Source organism: Oryza brachyantha, chromosome 1 (assembly GCF_000231095.2).
Source record: "Oryza brachyantha chromosome 1, ObraRS2, whole genome shotgun sequence".
In the NCBI taxonomy this organism is placed as follows: Eukaryota; Viridiplantae; Streptophyta; class Magnoliopsida; order Poales; family Poaceae; genus Oryza; species Oryza brachyantha.
Window position 1 is genome coordinate 21,205,672 of NC_023163.2, and position 14,457 is coordinate 21,220,128.

The 14,457-nt window shown below is 42.4% G+C and overlaps 2 protein-coding genes and 1 pseudogene across 2 annotated transcripts; all 3 read left to right on the top strand.

Moving 5' to 3' along the window:
- The first annotated feature begins 305 nt into the window (after positions 1-305).
- On the top strand, positions 306-1,381 carry LOC107303429 (annotated as a pseudogene).
- Positions 1,382-3,345: 1,964 nt separating this feature from the next.
- Positions 3,346-5,165, top strand: LOC102701133 (gallate 1-beta-glucosyltransferase-like). Its single transcript, XM_040526630.1, has 2 exons — positions 3,346-3,356; positions 3,430-5,165. The coding sequence occupies exons 1-2, from the start codon at positions 3,346-3,348 to the stop codon at positions 4,994-4,996; spliced, it is 1,578 nt and encodes a 525-aa protein (XP_040382564.1). The 3' UTR covers positions 4,997-5,165.
- A 3,586-nt stretch (positions 5,166-8,751) lies between these two features.
- LOC102701409 (EEF1A lysine methyltransferase 2) lies at positions 8,752-14,414 on the top strand. Its single transcript, XM_006646154.3, has 7 exons — positions 8,752-9,268; positions 10,402-10,530; positions 11,142-11,333; positions 11,833-11,929; positions 12,748-12,851; positions 13,311-13,362; positions 13,904-14,414. Exons 1-7 carry the CDS (start codon positions 8,958-8,960, stop codon positions 14,114-14,116), a joined length of 1,098 nt encoding a protein of 365 aa, XP_006646217.2. The 5' UTR covers positions 8,752-8,957; the 3' UTR covers positions 14,117-14,414.
- The last annotated feature ends 43 nt before the right edge of the window (positions 14,415-14,457 follow it).

The window sequence follows — 14,457 nt, forward strand, 5'->3', positions numbered from 1 at the left end:
CCTAAATAAAGCATTAAATATAGATGAATAAAAAAAACTAATTACATAGTTATAGAAGAAATATTAAGACGAATCTTTTGAGCCTAATTAGTCCATGATTAGTCATAAGTGCTACAGTAACCAACATGTGCTAATGATGGATTAATTAGGCTCAAAAGATTCGTCTCGCGGTTTCTAGGCTAGCCGTGAAATTCGTTTTTTCATTCGTGTCCGAAAACCTTTTTCGACATCCGATCAAATGACGTGACACTTCTTTTAAAAATTTTCTGAATCTAAACACCACCTCAGTTCAAGAAATCCCAGTGATGGGCCACGAGACGCCGGCGTCGCGCTCGCCGCCACACGTCCTCCTCGTCTCCGCCCCGCTGCAGGGCCACGTCAACCCACTCCCCTGCCTCGGCCGGCGCCTCGCGTCCAGGGGCGGCCTCCTCGTCACCTTCACCACCGCGCCGACGACGGCGCGCTCCGCTTCGAGCCCCTGCGCGGGGGCCGCCTGTGGGCGCCCGACGACCCTCGTCCCCGATGACATGCAGCGCCACCTCCAGGACGCTGGGCCGGCGGCGCTCGAGGGGCCCATCCTCCGCCAGGCAGACGCCGGGCGGCCGGTGTCGTTCGTCGTGGTGAACGCCTTCGCGCCGTGGGCGGCCGGCGTCGCCAGGGACATGGGCGTCCCGCGCGCCATGCTGTGGACGCAGTCCTGGCGCCGTCTTGTCGCTGTACTACCACCACCTGTACTCGCTCGTGGCGTTTCCCCCGGCCGGAGCGCAGCCGGATATGCCGGTCACCGTCCCTGGTCTCCCGGTGCTTACCGTCAGCGAGCTCCCTGCCTTGGTGTACGCACCTGACGAGTACGTATGGCGTCAACCGCTTGTTGAAGACCTTCCCGTTCTCCATGAGACGCTGCCCTGGGTTCTCGTCAACACCTTCGACGAGCTCGAGCACGAAGCCATCGAGGCGCTCCGCGCTCATCTGCCGACGGTGGTGCCAGTCGGGCCCCTCCTCGAGACCGGCAGCGGCGCGGCCGAAGATGATGGCTGCATGGAGTGGCTGGACGCACAGCCGCCGCGATCGGTGGTGTTCGTCGCGTTCGGGAGCCTCGTCGTCATCGACCGCGACGAGTCGGCGGAGGTGGCGCGGGGCCTCGCGAGCACTGGCCGGCCGTTCCTGTGGGTGGTGCGGGACGACAACCGCGGGCTTCTCCCCGACGACTTCCTCGCCTTCCCCGCGAGCGGCGGCAACAACGGCGCCAAGGTGGCAGCGTGGTGCGAGCAGCGGCGCGTGCTCGCGCACCCCGCCATCGACCACGGAGGCGCTCGCGGCGGGCGTGCCGGTCATCGCCTACCCGGCGTGGTCCGACCAGATCACCAACGCCACTAAATGATATATATTTTATAAAATGTTTCTTAAAAAAAATCATCATCTCCTCTTATAAATTAGTTTTTAATTTTCTTAATTAATTTTTTCGTTATCTCTATCTTCATTTTTAAAAAGACACTTCCGAGAGAGCACCATTATGTCCATTTACGTGAGACGGTTACGTACTACGGGCACTCCTGATGTAGACATGTATACGAGCGATTGCGCCATTGTACCTAGAGCACGTGGTTTGAGTTGTTTACTTGGAGAAAAAATGAAATGATATATTTATAAATAAAAAAAGAATTTATAAATAAAGTATTTATATAATCATTTTAATTATTTAAAAAGACTTCAAAATTAGCACTTAATTTAAAGTTAAAAATTTAAATTTTATGTTATAACGTATAAGCCTAAATCAAAACGGAAAGATTGGCTTCACTGCACCGACGCTTGATAGCTTCCCATGGCCTTATTACTGGTACCGGCCTTTCTATGAAAGACAAGTGCACTGAAGGTTGCACTTCATACGAAATCTCCAGTGCTAATTGTTTGGTTTTTATAGACAACACGCCAAAAAAACATATTTATAAATAAAAATAATTTATGAATTTTGATATACATATTCTTAGCGATAAAAAAACAATGTTGAAAAATAAACTATGATAAAACTCTCAAAATTTATTCCAAATTTAAGGTTAAAAATTCAAATTTTAGTTTATAAGCATAAGCATAAGCAAAAAGACAAGACCGGTAGTAACAACGTGAAAATCTTTCAAAACTCTTTTATGTCACGTAAATAGTTACAAAAATTAAAAGAATTACTAGATTAATATATGATATATTACTACAAACATGCAATATCTAATTTGACTTCTATAAATAAATAAATAAAGCTATAAATATGTGTATATTAAGAAGAACTTAATTTGAACTTATAGATATCGAATTTGAACATATATGTTTGTTGAGTGATATGTCACACATTTATTTATCTTATTTTCTAAAAGAAAATCATAACTATTTAGTCCCTCATAAACGATATATTTATAAACAAAAAATAAAACATGAATAAACCTTTTATATATATGTTGTTAACGATTTAAAGCAAAGATTAAAAATAAAATACGATGAAAACCTAAAATCAACTCTAAATTTAAGCTTCAAAATTTAAATTTTAGTTTATAAGTATAAAAATGAGTGAAAAGACATGGTGTTAATTTATATATAAACAAGGAGACGTGGATTAGAATAGTCTTCCTAACAACTCTGTTTAATTTTGGCTGGTTAGCCAAACATAAAATGAGAAATATGATTAGTATATTGAGTATTGAGTATTGATTATTAAAAATTTATAAATAAATTTATTTGATTATTAAAGTAATTTATGTAAAAAAATCGCAAGAAACATGTGAATTAGTTGTTTGAAAACAGAAGAAACTACTCCATGTCCTTCCGTCAGGACGGGACAAATAAAAAACCAGTTGCACGTATTTTTCTCCCTTCTCCATATTTCTTCCTCGTGTTGACCGGTAGCTGCATGCGCTTTTCTATATCTCTCTAGCGTGACCAACAGCTACCTGCGTTGCAAAACGGTGTCGTCGCATTGCGCCCCTACAGCACCACCCATCCTGCCACTGCCTGCGGCCTACCACCGCCCTGTTACCGCCGACGCGGCCTCCTATCGACATTGCATCGCATCGGCGTCAGACATCCTCTCTGTGATTTCTTGCGTTCTTTTCTCTTCGTACCGGCAACTCGGTTAAAGAATCATATGGTACCGCCCGGTACTACTTGATATCATGTGATATATGTATCTTTTTAAGCTTTGTTTGTCACGTGACGCTATGATACCCAGACGATAATATCGTGTAACCAATTAAGCTGAACGAGGCCTCAATGACCAGACTGGTTGGCCGTCGCGCTCTCGTGCTCCACACGCCGAAACGGTGGTTGTTTCCGAGGATTTCGTACAAGAAAGGCATCGTGATGTCTCCACCGTGAATCCGTAATACTGTACGCTGATATGGGCAGTTCCAGGCCGCAGGGGCAGCGACGCTGAGCTGGAGTAAGAGTTTGTTGGTTTTTGTTCTCATCTAGGAGTAAAGCGGCCTCCTTTATCCGAAACGTTGGAGTTGTTCATAGCCACACTAGCGCTCGTTCAGTTCCACTGCAGTGCGGTTGCGCCGCCACGGCCAGCGGAATGAGCCCGGAATCAGCAGCCGCGGCGGCGGCCACGGCCGTGGCGCAGCCGCAAGTTCTACTCGTCTCCAGCCCTTTCCAGAGCCACGTCAACCCCCTCCTGCGCCTCGGCCGCCGCCTCGCCGCCAAGGGCCTTCGCGTCACCTTCACTACGGCGCTCCGCGACGGCATCCGTTTGTCGTTGGACGATGGCGACGGCGTCGGCGTCGGGGGTGGGGTGCTCCGTGTCGAGCGCCTCCGCGGTGGTGGGATGTGGGAGCCCGACGATCCACGGCTCCGCGTCCCTGGGGACACGGCGCGCCACGTCGAGGCCACCGGGCCAGCGGCGCTTAAGGAGCTCATCCGCCGGGAGGCCGAGGCCGGGCGGCCGGTCGCGTGCGTCGTGGCCAACGCCTTCGTCTCCTGGGCGATCCGCGTCGCCGGCGACATGGGGCTCCCGTGCGCCATACTGTGGATACAGTCGTGCGCCGTGCTGTCCGTGTACTACCACTACGTCTACTCTCTCGCGGCCTTCCCGTCCGGCGACGAGGCGGACTCTTCCTGTGCCGTGGTCATCCCCGGGCTCCCGGAGCTGGCCATGGACGAGCTACGGCCACTCCTGATTTACGCTTCTGGCCAGGATATGTGGCGCCAGATGCTCGTCGGGGATCTCGGCAGCATGACAGAGAAGGCGCCATGGGTTTTCGTGAACACGTTCGACGAGCTCGAGCACGAGGCCATCGCGGGGCTCTGCAAGCATATACCGCTTGTACTGGTCGGTCCACTCATCGATCCAGACGATGGCAATGTCGAGGGCTCATCCACGGCCGACGTCGACGTCGACGACGGTTGCACCGCTTGGCTGGATGCTCAGCCGCGGAGGTCAGTGGTGTTCGTGGCTTTCGGGAGCCTCGTGGACATCGGCCACGACGAGGTGGTCGAGATAGCGGAGGGGCTGGCCAGCACCGGCCGCCCGTTCCTGTGGGTGCTGCGCGACGGCAACCGCGCGCTCCTCCCCGAGGACGCCCTCGACGGCGTCCTGCAGGCTGCCGCCTGCGGCGACCGGGGCAAGGTGGTGCCGTGGTGCGCGCAGGGGCGCGTGCTCGCGCACGGCGCGGTGGGCTGCTTCGTGACGCACTGCGGGTGGAACTCCGCCGCCGAGGCGCTCGCTGCGGGCGTGCCGATGGTCGCCTCACCGAGGTGGTCCGACCAGCGCATCAACACGCGGTTCGTCGTGGACGTCTACCGGGTGGGCGTCCGCGCCCCGACGCCGCTGACGAGGGAGGCGCTCCGCGTGTTCATCGAGGAGGTCACGTCGGGCCCGGAGGCGGAGGCGATGGCGGCGCGCGCGGCGACCCTGGGGGATAAGGCGCGCGCCGCCGTGGCTCATGGCGGCTCGTCGGACCGCGGAGTCCAGGCGTTCGTTGACCGGATAGCGTCCGGCGGAGCCGAGCCGTGACTTGCTCGGATCACGTCGCCTTGCGCGGTTCGGGCGCGTAGCAGCGGGGCGGCGCTGCATAATTTTACTTCAGCCTGGTCAACTCGCAAGTTCAATGGGTCACTTGATTCCCTCTTAAATAAGCGTGTAATGAAACTATATAAAAAAACGAATTCTTCGTTTTCCGTATCCAACATTTAACCATCCGTCTTATTTAAAATTTTTTTAGAAAATTAGAAAAAAATTAGTCATACATAAAATACTATTTATAATTTATCATCTAATAAAAGTAAAAATATCAATCACAAAAAATTTTTGAATAAAACAAATAATCAAAAATTAAAGGTAAAAAATGAAAATTGGTTTATTTTAGAACGGACCGACTAGGTTGCAGACATTGCATGTGCAGTGAACGCTGCTGCTACCTGCACCGTCCTCTCTACTGCTTGATGTCCAGCCTTGCAGGAAATCAGAGGTTTGTGGCCATGTGAGTGATACGTTGTGATCACCTCATTAATTTTGGCCTTTTATTTTAATCCGGCACCTCATTAATTTATCGTGACCAAATAAGTAAAGTACTATTGCAGTAATCACCTTTTCTTGCTAATCGTGCATGCATGCATATTGTGAAAATAATAGTAACATCAAGCACATCAACGGCAATTTAGCAAAATAATAATAATAATAATCATAGTGGAAGACAGGAAGCTCCCATTCTCCAAAGGATTCAAACTTAACACAAAATTTATTAAAAAATGCTTTTTTTATTTGAAGCCAAATAGATATGAATGAATTTGGATATTAGATTCTATTGAATCAAAAATAAAATAAAATTAGCAATTTGAAAATTATTTGTCCATATATGTATCCTAATTACTCTCTTCGGTCAAAAATATTTGTTATTTAGGACAATATTTGGTAAAAACTAATAAACTTATAACCAACAATTTTATGTTAAATGAAATTTATAGAACTTAATATGTTTATGATATTATGATAGTATTTTTCAAGAAGAATCTATGTATATTATTTGTTTTGTATTTAAACTAAGCATTTAAGAAATAATTGCTAGTCGGAATGTTAGAAGTTTGACCAAATCTGGTCGTAAACGATAAATATTTTTGATTGGAAGGAGTATTATGAACATAATTTATAAATTGAAAGTACAAATATACTGAGAGTATTGCATATTTGTAATTTTAATTTTGCATATTTTTGCACCATATTTCCGGTCCTCTTCCTCGTCGTTATCACCACATCACCTCTCCATGTCATCCTTTTGTGTCCCTTTTTATTGCGAAGATGACATATTTACGTATAGTCCAATACCACATCATCACTTTCATCATCAAGATTGCAAGGATGGTTCTTTCCTAGTCTTATCCTAATCTCGACCGCATATTTATGCCATGTTTAGTTGGGAAAAAAATTTGGGTTTGGTTGTAACGTCGGATATACAGACACACATTTGAAGTATTAAACTTAGCCTAATAACAAAACAAATTACATATTATACCAGAAAACTACGAGATGAATTTATTAAGCATAGTTAATCCATCATTAGCAAAAAATTACTGTAACACCACATTATCAAATCATGGCACAATTAGGCTTGAAAAATTTGTCTTGCAATTTACACATAATCTGTGTAATTGTTTTTTCTACATTTAATACTTAATGCATATGTCCTTTCTACATTTAATACTTAATACATATGTCCGAATATTCGAGGTGACACCATAACAAATTTTGTTTTGGGAACTAAACAAGCCTTAGGTAGTGCCAAAGAATTTGATACCGATTTATGCACCACTATCTTGTCACAGCGAAAACATTGTAACTTGTTTAAGATTCGTGTGTATCGGTGTATATGATTTTATTAAATATTACCTTCGTTTCCCGTTATAAGAAGGTTTGGTTTTCACTAAATTCACATGAATCATAATGGTTGGACATATGTATAAAATATATACATTGGTTCTAGATGAATCTAGGGAAACTAAAATATCTTATAACTTGAAATGTAAAGGGTGTGTGAAGAAATGTTGTGTTTACTATTGTATCGTTGTTGTGACATAACTTTATGTTGTTTTTCTTTCAAAGGAGATTCACAACGTTGGTACAATAAGTTCAATGAGCAATGGAAAGCTAATCTGTGATAAACATGATATGAAAGGCGAATAGGTAAGAATGAGATGATAGCTGGCTAGTGCTGATGAATTGTTACGGGGATTATCACGAGAAGAAAGAGTGAGAAAAACATAGAGAGGATGTAAATGCATTATAGTCCTAGTACTATTTCAACTATATACTGAGCACAAAAATTGCTCCAAAGGTTTTTAATATATGACAGTTTTGGATTCATGCCAAAGCATTGTGTACCAACTATTTAGTAGATAGTATAGTAAATACCCTACCTGTTCCAAAATATAAATTTTTTGTGCGTCTCTCGAAATGAATTTGGATACATGGATGCTCATATTCATTTTGAGAAATACACATAAATGCTTATATTTTGGAACTAAAGTAGTATAATGGTTTGGTTTTAAGCCAAAGAAATGTTTATGCATGTTGCATTAGACATAAATATGTGTTCATTTGTTGATGAAAGCTGATAAATGAAAAATTATTTGATTTTATAAGAGCCATTTAATAGTAGAACGGATAAAATTAATCACTACAAGTTTCTGCAGCCAAAATGATAAGCGGAACCCTATCTGTTTGAGCTATGGCATTGTCAATTTCATTAGTAATAGACGTCAACATCTATAAAATTAGTAAATTACTGGAAAACGCTATTAGTCATCCATACTCGTTACCACTGGCTCCACCACTAAAGTAAGGACTAAGGAGTATCATGTTTTCCTTTCCATGATTATTGTACCTCCCGTGCATATATATTTTACCTCTATTGCATTGTAATACATGCACCCCTTTCTTTTCGCTTTTATTTATCTTATAAGCTAAAATTTAAATTTTTAATTTTAAATTAAGAGTTAATTTAGAGATTTTTTAATCAAAATTTATTTTTCAGTCTTGGATTTAGATCGCCAATAATACGTATATAAATATTTTATTGACAAATTATTTTTCATTTATAAATATGTTGTTCGTCCAATGATTGCTAGGCAGTTTTTAGAGTTGTGTTCGAGTTAGTTGACATACATTTTATATCATAAGACTTTCTGGATTTATCTAGATCACATCTATATATCAATATATATTTTGTATATATGTCTAGATTTATTAGCATCTAAATAAATCAAAGAAAACGCCATAAAGTCTTTAATAACTCTGTAAAGTAGAATACATGTGCGTTGTTTTCGCTAAAACTATATAAATTTTTAGAACCGAGTACAAAAGAAATAAGAATAACATATTCGTCCACTTTGACTTGTTCGTGTCACGCTCCTTGGTCGACCAACAATATAATACTTTTGTCCATCTTTTGCTGCTCTAAAGAATCATCGACTGTGTTACTGCGAGATGGCAAGTTGGCAACACGTGTTTGTCCATCTTCTATCTCTAGTTTAAAAACAGACTGACCCGATGAATCCAAATCTAAGCAAAATTACACATTACCAAAAAAATGAAAAAGGGGCGAGGTTACACGTGCCACGGACGGCCGATCCAGACTTTACTGCTGAATGCTGATGCACCGATGGCACGGTGCCGAGATGGAGATTGCACGTCACGAACCCTTTTCTCCTGGATGCAGCAACACCACCACCGAGCGATCAGGTGCGCACGAGCACAGCCCGTTCGAAGGAACCCCATCCCCATCTCCGTTCGTCGCAGTCAGCCATTCCGACGAACGCGGAATTACCATCCCACCACCGCAAACCTGACCCAAATTCGAAACGCGTCCCCGTCCGGCCGGTCCAAAAGCCCCCTCCCTTCGCAATCGCCGCCGTGTCTCTGTCCAGTCCAGCCCTCCCCTAGGCGCCGCGATCTCCCCCTTCCCCTTCCCCGATCCCCCCGCATGGCCGGGATAAGGCTCACGCCGGAGGAGCCCGAGCTGCCGCAGGGCACCCCGCCCCGCCCCCAGCTGCCGCCCGCCTTCGCCGGCGCTGGCGGCGGCACCGCGGCCACCGCCCTGGCTGGCGCTGGCAGCGGCAGCGGCGGCCTCGAGATGGCGTCGGACGACGAGCGGTCGGTGGCGGCGGACTCGTGGTCCGTGCGGAGCGAGTACGGGAGCACGCTCGACGACGACCAGCGGTACGCCGACGCCGCAGAGGTGCTCGCGGCGGCCGCGGCCACCGCCAACTTCCCCTCCGGTGCCTCCGATTGCTGGTATTTTTGGCTCCTACCAACTCGCTTGGAATTTGTCTGTCTCGTATGCGAACTGTGACACTCGCGGCTCTGGAATGTGGATCTGGTGAATTTTGCTGGAAACAATAATGCTTCATCTCATGACGCCTATGCTTTTGTAGCTACCGTACAGTATTATGGGCTTATGGTCTTATAGACTTATATGCTCATGTGGTTGCTGTCCGTACCTTATTCTTTGTGCACTTTCTGATTACGTCTAGCTTGGTGATTATGTTGAATCAATATGTGGAAAGAGGAAATGCGAAAGATGTCTCTACCAGCTTCGTGATTACGCCACTTAGCATCGGAAGTCAGATGCACGTCCAACTTGGCTGTTGTTAATCATCCGTGAGATTAGGACTGTTTGCTGCTTTATTGTGGAAAGGCAAAGGTAGCGTAAATAATCCATTTTGCTGAAAATGTGATAAATTACACACGATGATTTTTGTAAAAGACCCTTTCTGCTTAGTTAGTGATACTTGAGTATCATGTGGTCCCATCACCTTTAAAATAAATTGAATATGTGCTTGATTGCCTTGCCAATAGCAGTGGATTTTGTTTATCTACGCTGCTAGATTGGTTAGGTTATGGTAGGTGTCCTCTAACCAATGGCAGGAAATACATTAGGTATATAACTGCCCAGACTGCCTGTCCACTACAGCACTAGAAAGCCAGTAAACCAAAAGGGAGTTCCTTCTAAAAGACAAAGTCCATTCTGATGTCAGGGTGAAGGATGATACCTGGAGGCTGAGATCGTATGATTGTATCATTCCACCTGAGTGTTTGAAGGTGGCCTATCTACACACTCTTTAATGTATAACATGTATCCATCTCCTGGAATGATGTAGTGAGCTTATGTCATGCTCCAGACTGTATAATCGGAATCTATACATTATATTGTAGTTTGTAGACAATTGGTGCATGCTACTGTTTGAGGACGGATGAACTAGATCTTTTTCAGTAGGTTGCATATGAGCATAAATGGCGAGAGGGGGAACATGTCTGTTGCCTGCTTATTCCTTTGCTTTGGATTTCTTCTGATTAGTTTGTATACTTGGTCAATTACTATTAACATTTTTCTTTTAATACTCTAAAATATTGTTGTGCTGGCACAGTTCTGACAAGGATGAGCAAGATCCTAGTGAGATTGAAGGCTCACTACTGGGGCTCCAAAGTTACTGGGATGCATCTTATTCAGAAGATCTTGCAAATTTTCAAGAACATGGGCATGCTGGAGAAATATGGTGACCACATCCCATAATTTTTTATAGCAAATTATTTGGTCATTCAGATTAAGTAAATCGAAAATTGAACTGGTGCTATACCAATTGATGCTGCAAAGCCCAAGGCATTGACACTAATTAGTTATACTTTTACCTGTTGACAGTTGATATTTCTTAAACTTGAAAATGCAAGTATGACACGTAGAGTCTTTTTACAGTAGATACCTCGCAAGGAAATATAAAGAAACTTGGCAGTGTAGGAGGCTATCATTCTTTTGTTGGTGTCTTCACTACCTGCTGAAAATTCCATCCAGTACTTTCCTTTATTATGTATTTGATGTTTAGGTCTTTTGATTTTTTTTCTCAATAGTACATATGGACAGGTATATGCATTAGGAAAGGACATATTAATCATAAGCTGTTCATAACTTGTTGTCAGAGCTTTAATGCTTCAAACTCAGAATGTGGATATCAGAAGATCACATTAGCTTGTTATTTACTTAATTTAACTCTCAAGTGGCAGTTTTTATTTATAGGGAATTACTATGACTCATTGGTATTTCTTTAATTTTTTTTGAATGTTTCAAGAAATTTCCCTGTGGGATTGTAAGCAAAAACTTCTCTGTTTCCAGGTTTGGTGCAGATGTAATGGATACTGTAGCTGTTTGGACAAAAAAACTCTGTGCAGACATTATTCAAGGTGGGACTCCACCTGGTAATGACACCATCAATTGTGAAGTCGATGAGAAGCAATTCTCCAACTACCCTGTGCTGGATGTTGGAACTGGGAATGGCCTTCTTTTGCAAGCTCTTGCCAAGCAGGGGTATGAACTAATTGGTCTTCTTAAAGATATTTAATTACCCTCCCCTGCAATAACATAATGTTCTGTACATTGCACACATTTTTTTGGACTTGTCTTTTGAATGTTAACTCCCCCTGTGTTTTGTTTTGTTTGTGAGCTGGGATGTTTTTACACAGTTCAAGGTTTAACAGTGAGGTCATGCCTTATTAATTATCGCAAAAAAATAACATATGCTCTTTTGGAGGATAATATAATATATCAGATAATAACACATAAGTTTTCTTTCTGACTTTCTTAGAACCAACCAGACTCTTTTCAAACCTTTGTCTTTGTGCTATCCTGTAAAATCTTGTTAGGCATGTGCTTACTGCTTATGTTATCATATTTTATCCTAGCTAAAATTTTCTGACAGACTTTAAACTATATGTTTGATTAGTTAGTATATCCAAAATGATAAAATGACAGTTCTTGACTGCATTATTAATTCCAAGTAGAGTAAATTGAATTTCTTGTTTTTCAGGTTTTCAAATTTAACAGGGACTGATTACAGTGAAGGAGCCATTGAACTTGCAAAACACCTTGCTTCACGTGATGGATTTACTTCTATAAATTTTTTGGTTAGTGTACTATATTCAAATTGAAGTTCCTTCTTCCTTAAGTGGTACAAATGCTTTATATGTGAATAGAACGTGTCCATGTACATTTTGCTACGAATTTTATGCAAAGTTCTGAACAGTGTTGACTTACTATTGTCAGATGCACTGCAGCTCAGTGAGCGATGGTCTATGCCCACAATAGCTACTCTTTACTAGTTTTAACTTTAAAACATATTTTTGGATCACTGTAAAAAAATAACTAAAGGTTGATGATAAACACTTTATTTGTTTGTCCAAAGCAGTTTTCCCTTTTTTTTCATGTCTCTTTAAGTAAAAGTAGGGAATATCTTTACATTAACTACATACTATATATATACATAATCAGAACATGTATGAAACCTAGCGGTTGTGATGATTGTTAAAACAACAAATTACGTGACTCCTTTGAATGGTAACAGGAAATATCAACCAAAAGTTTGGTTCCTCAGTATGAACTAAGAAACCATGTTCAACCCAAAAGTACCATTGCATAGTGACAATTGGCATGTGCGTCAAAACTTTACCTTGTTATGAATTTTCTTGTTTTGATTAATTTAGAAGTGTTCATCATATTTCCCCAACTAACCAAGTACAAATGAATACTAATTCTTCAGGATGGCTACAATATCCCATTATTTTTTGTTTATCTTTGATATTGTTTTATTATACCTCACATATTGGGTTTGATGGTTTCTAACCATCGCAGCATATATGGGAAACTTACCGATGCCTTCTGCTTTGAGTATTTACATCTGTGGTGCTTTCATGACTGTGATCACTTATATTCACGTCTGTAATAGGTTGATGACATTATTGAGACAAAGTTAGATAGAAAATTCAAAATCGTTACAGACAAAGGGACACTGGATGCCATTGGATTGCACCCTGATGGCCGTGTAAAGAGGTACAGCGACATGACCTTCTTGGTCAATGTTTGCTTATTTGATTTCTTTTGCATTCCCAAATTATTTCAAGTTTCGAAGACAGAATTGATGGTGCATGTAGCTGAGTAGGTTTTGATAACTATGGTGAAGATATGACCATCAAGATATACTATCCAAGCATAGCATGCTAGCATTGGAATAATTTGGAGCATCAGTTGTCCTGACTCACTGGTAGCTTGTCTTGTCATCCTGCAACATTTGAACAGCTTCAGCATCTAGGTTGTATCAATCTGATTATCAACAAGATTTGTAGGTTCGGGTCTACAAACACTTGATTGTACAGACTAACAGTAGATAGATGAATGCTTCCATGCACATTGTGGAGACATGATTTGAGATTAGTTTTATCGTAAAATTACAAAGTTCAATAGTCAGTATCCACTTTGTGTTTGACCTCTTTCTCATTATCAATTTTCCAGAGTAATGTATTGGGAATCTGTGTCAAACTTGGTTGAACCTGGTGGCATCGTGGTGAGTACTTTATCGGTTTATCCTGCATACTCTATGAAATTCTAGCTTATACCCCTGTTCTCCCTACTTGCAGCGTTAGCTATTTTGCAGTCCTAGGAGGGACTAAGAGATACCAATACTCCTTTTGTTAACCTGCTGCTAATATCTAGCGTAAATTTCACAAACCACACTGATTATAGTAAGTTGCACAAAACCACGTCACATAACCCAATATAGCTATAATTTGTATGTGATGTGTGAGAGTTTATAAATCTAATATAAATGTAAATAATTGATTAATAGTGTGGTTTTATATAACTTTAGGACTATAATGCCTGCGGTACATGCCACGTACCAAAAAACCTGTGGTTTTGTGAAACTTGATCCATAATACATGTGGTTTAGTGAAATTTACTCTATTATCTATTCCATTTGGTATCTCATGTTTTTAACTATCACATTACTTGTACTTACCTACGATTGACGTTTCTATCTAGAGTAAATTTCACAGAACTTTTTTTTGGTGTGTGCGTGTGTAACATTCTGTTGGATATCTCCTCAGGTTATAACATCATGCAATCACACAAAGGATGAGCTTGTGCAAGAAGTAGAGGATTTCAGTAAAAGAAAATCTGGAAAGGAGCATTTGGATGAAGGTGCAGGCAATGTTCCCCAGATCTTCCGGTACATCGATCATGTCCGGACATATCCTACTATTATGTTTGGAGGGGTTGAGGGCTCCCAAGTGTGCACCGTAGCCTTCCAACGGTTGTGAGAACTAAGAACCACTCATTCTTGGCCTGGCAATTATGTTGTCACCCGAAGAACATCATCTCTGAGATTATCATCACTCTACTTCCTAGTTAAGCCCCTTTTCTACGGTGTAGCTCAATGTATCCTCGGCTATATAACTTATATATACTAGATTGGAGCACGGACAGTTCCTTTTCAGTTGCCAGGATAGAGTACTAGGACTCCTAAACAAATTTTGTGTACTGCAAGTGCAAACGAATCAGACGTGCTGCATACCTGCGCTATTAATTCGACATGGGCCTTTTCACCGTATTTTTCGTTTGGACATTATACCTTTCCAGGGTAACAAGGAACAGGGGTGCT

Excerpts from the sequence above, each read along its gene's own strand:
- LOC102701409 (XM_006646154.3), top strand. The coding sequence starts at position 8,958 with ATGGCCGGGATAAGGCTCACGCCGGAGGAGCCCGAGCTGCCGCAGGGC. Across the intron at positions 11,334-11,832 it reads CAAGCTCTTGCCAAGCAGGG|GTTTTCAAATTTAACAGGGA; the intron begins GTATGAACTAAT and ends CTTGTTTTTCAG. Across the intron at positions 11,930-12,747 it reads TTACTTCTATAAATTTTTTG|GTTGATGACATTATTGAGAC; the intron begins GTTAGTGTACTA and ends CGTCTGTAATAG.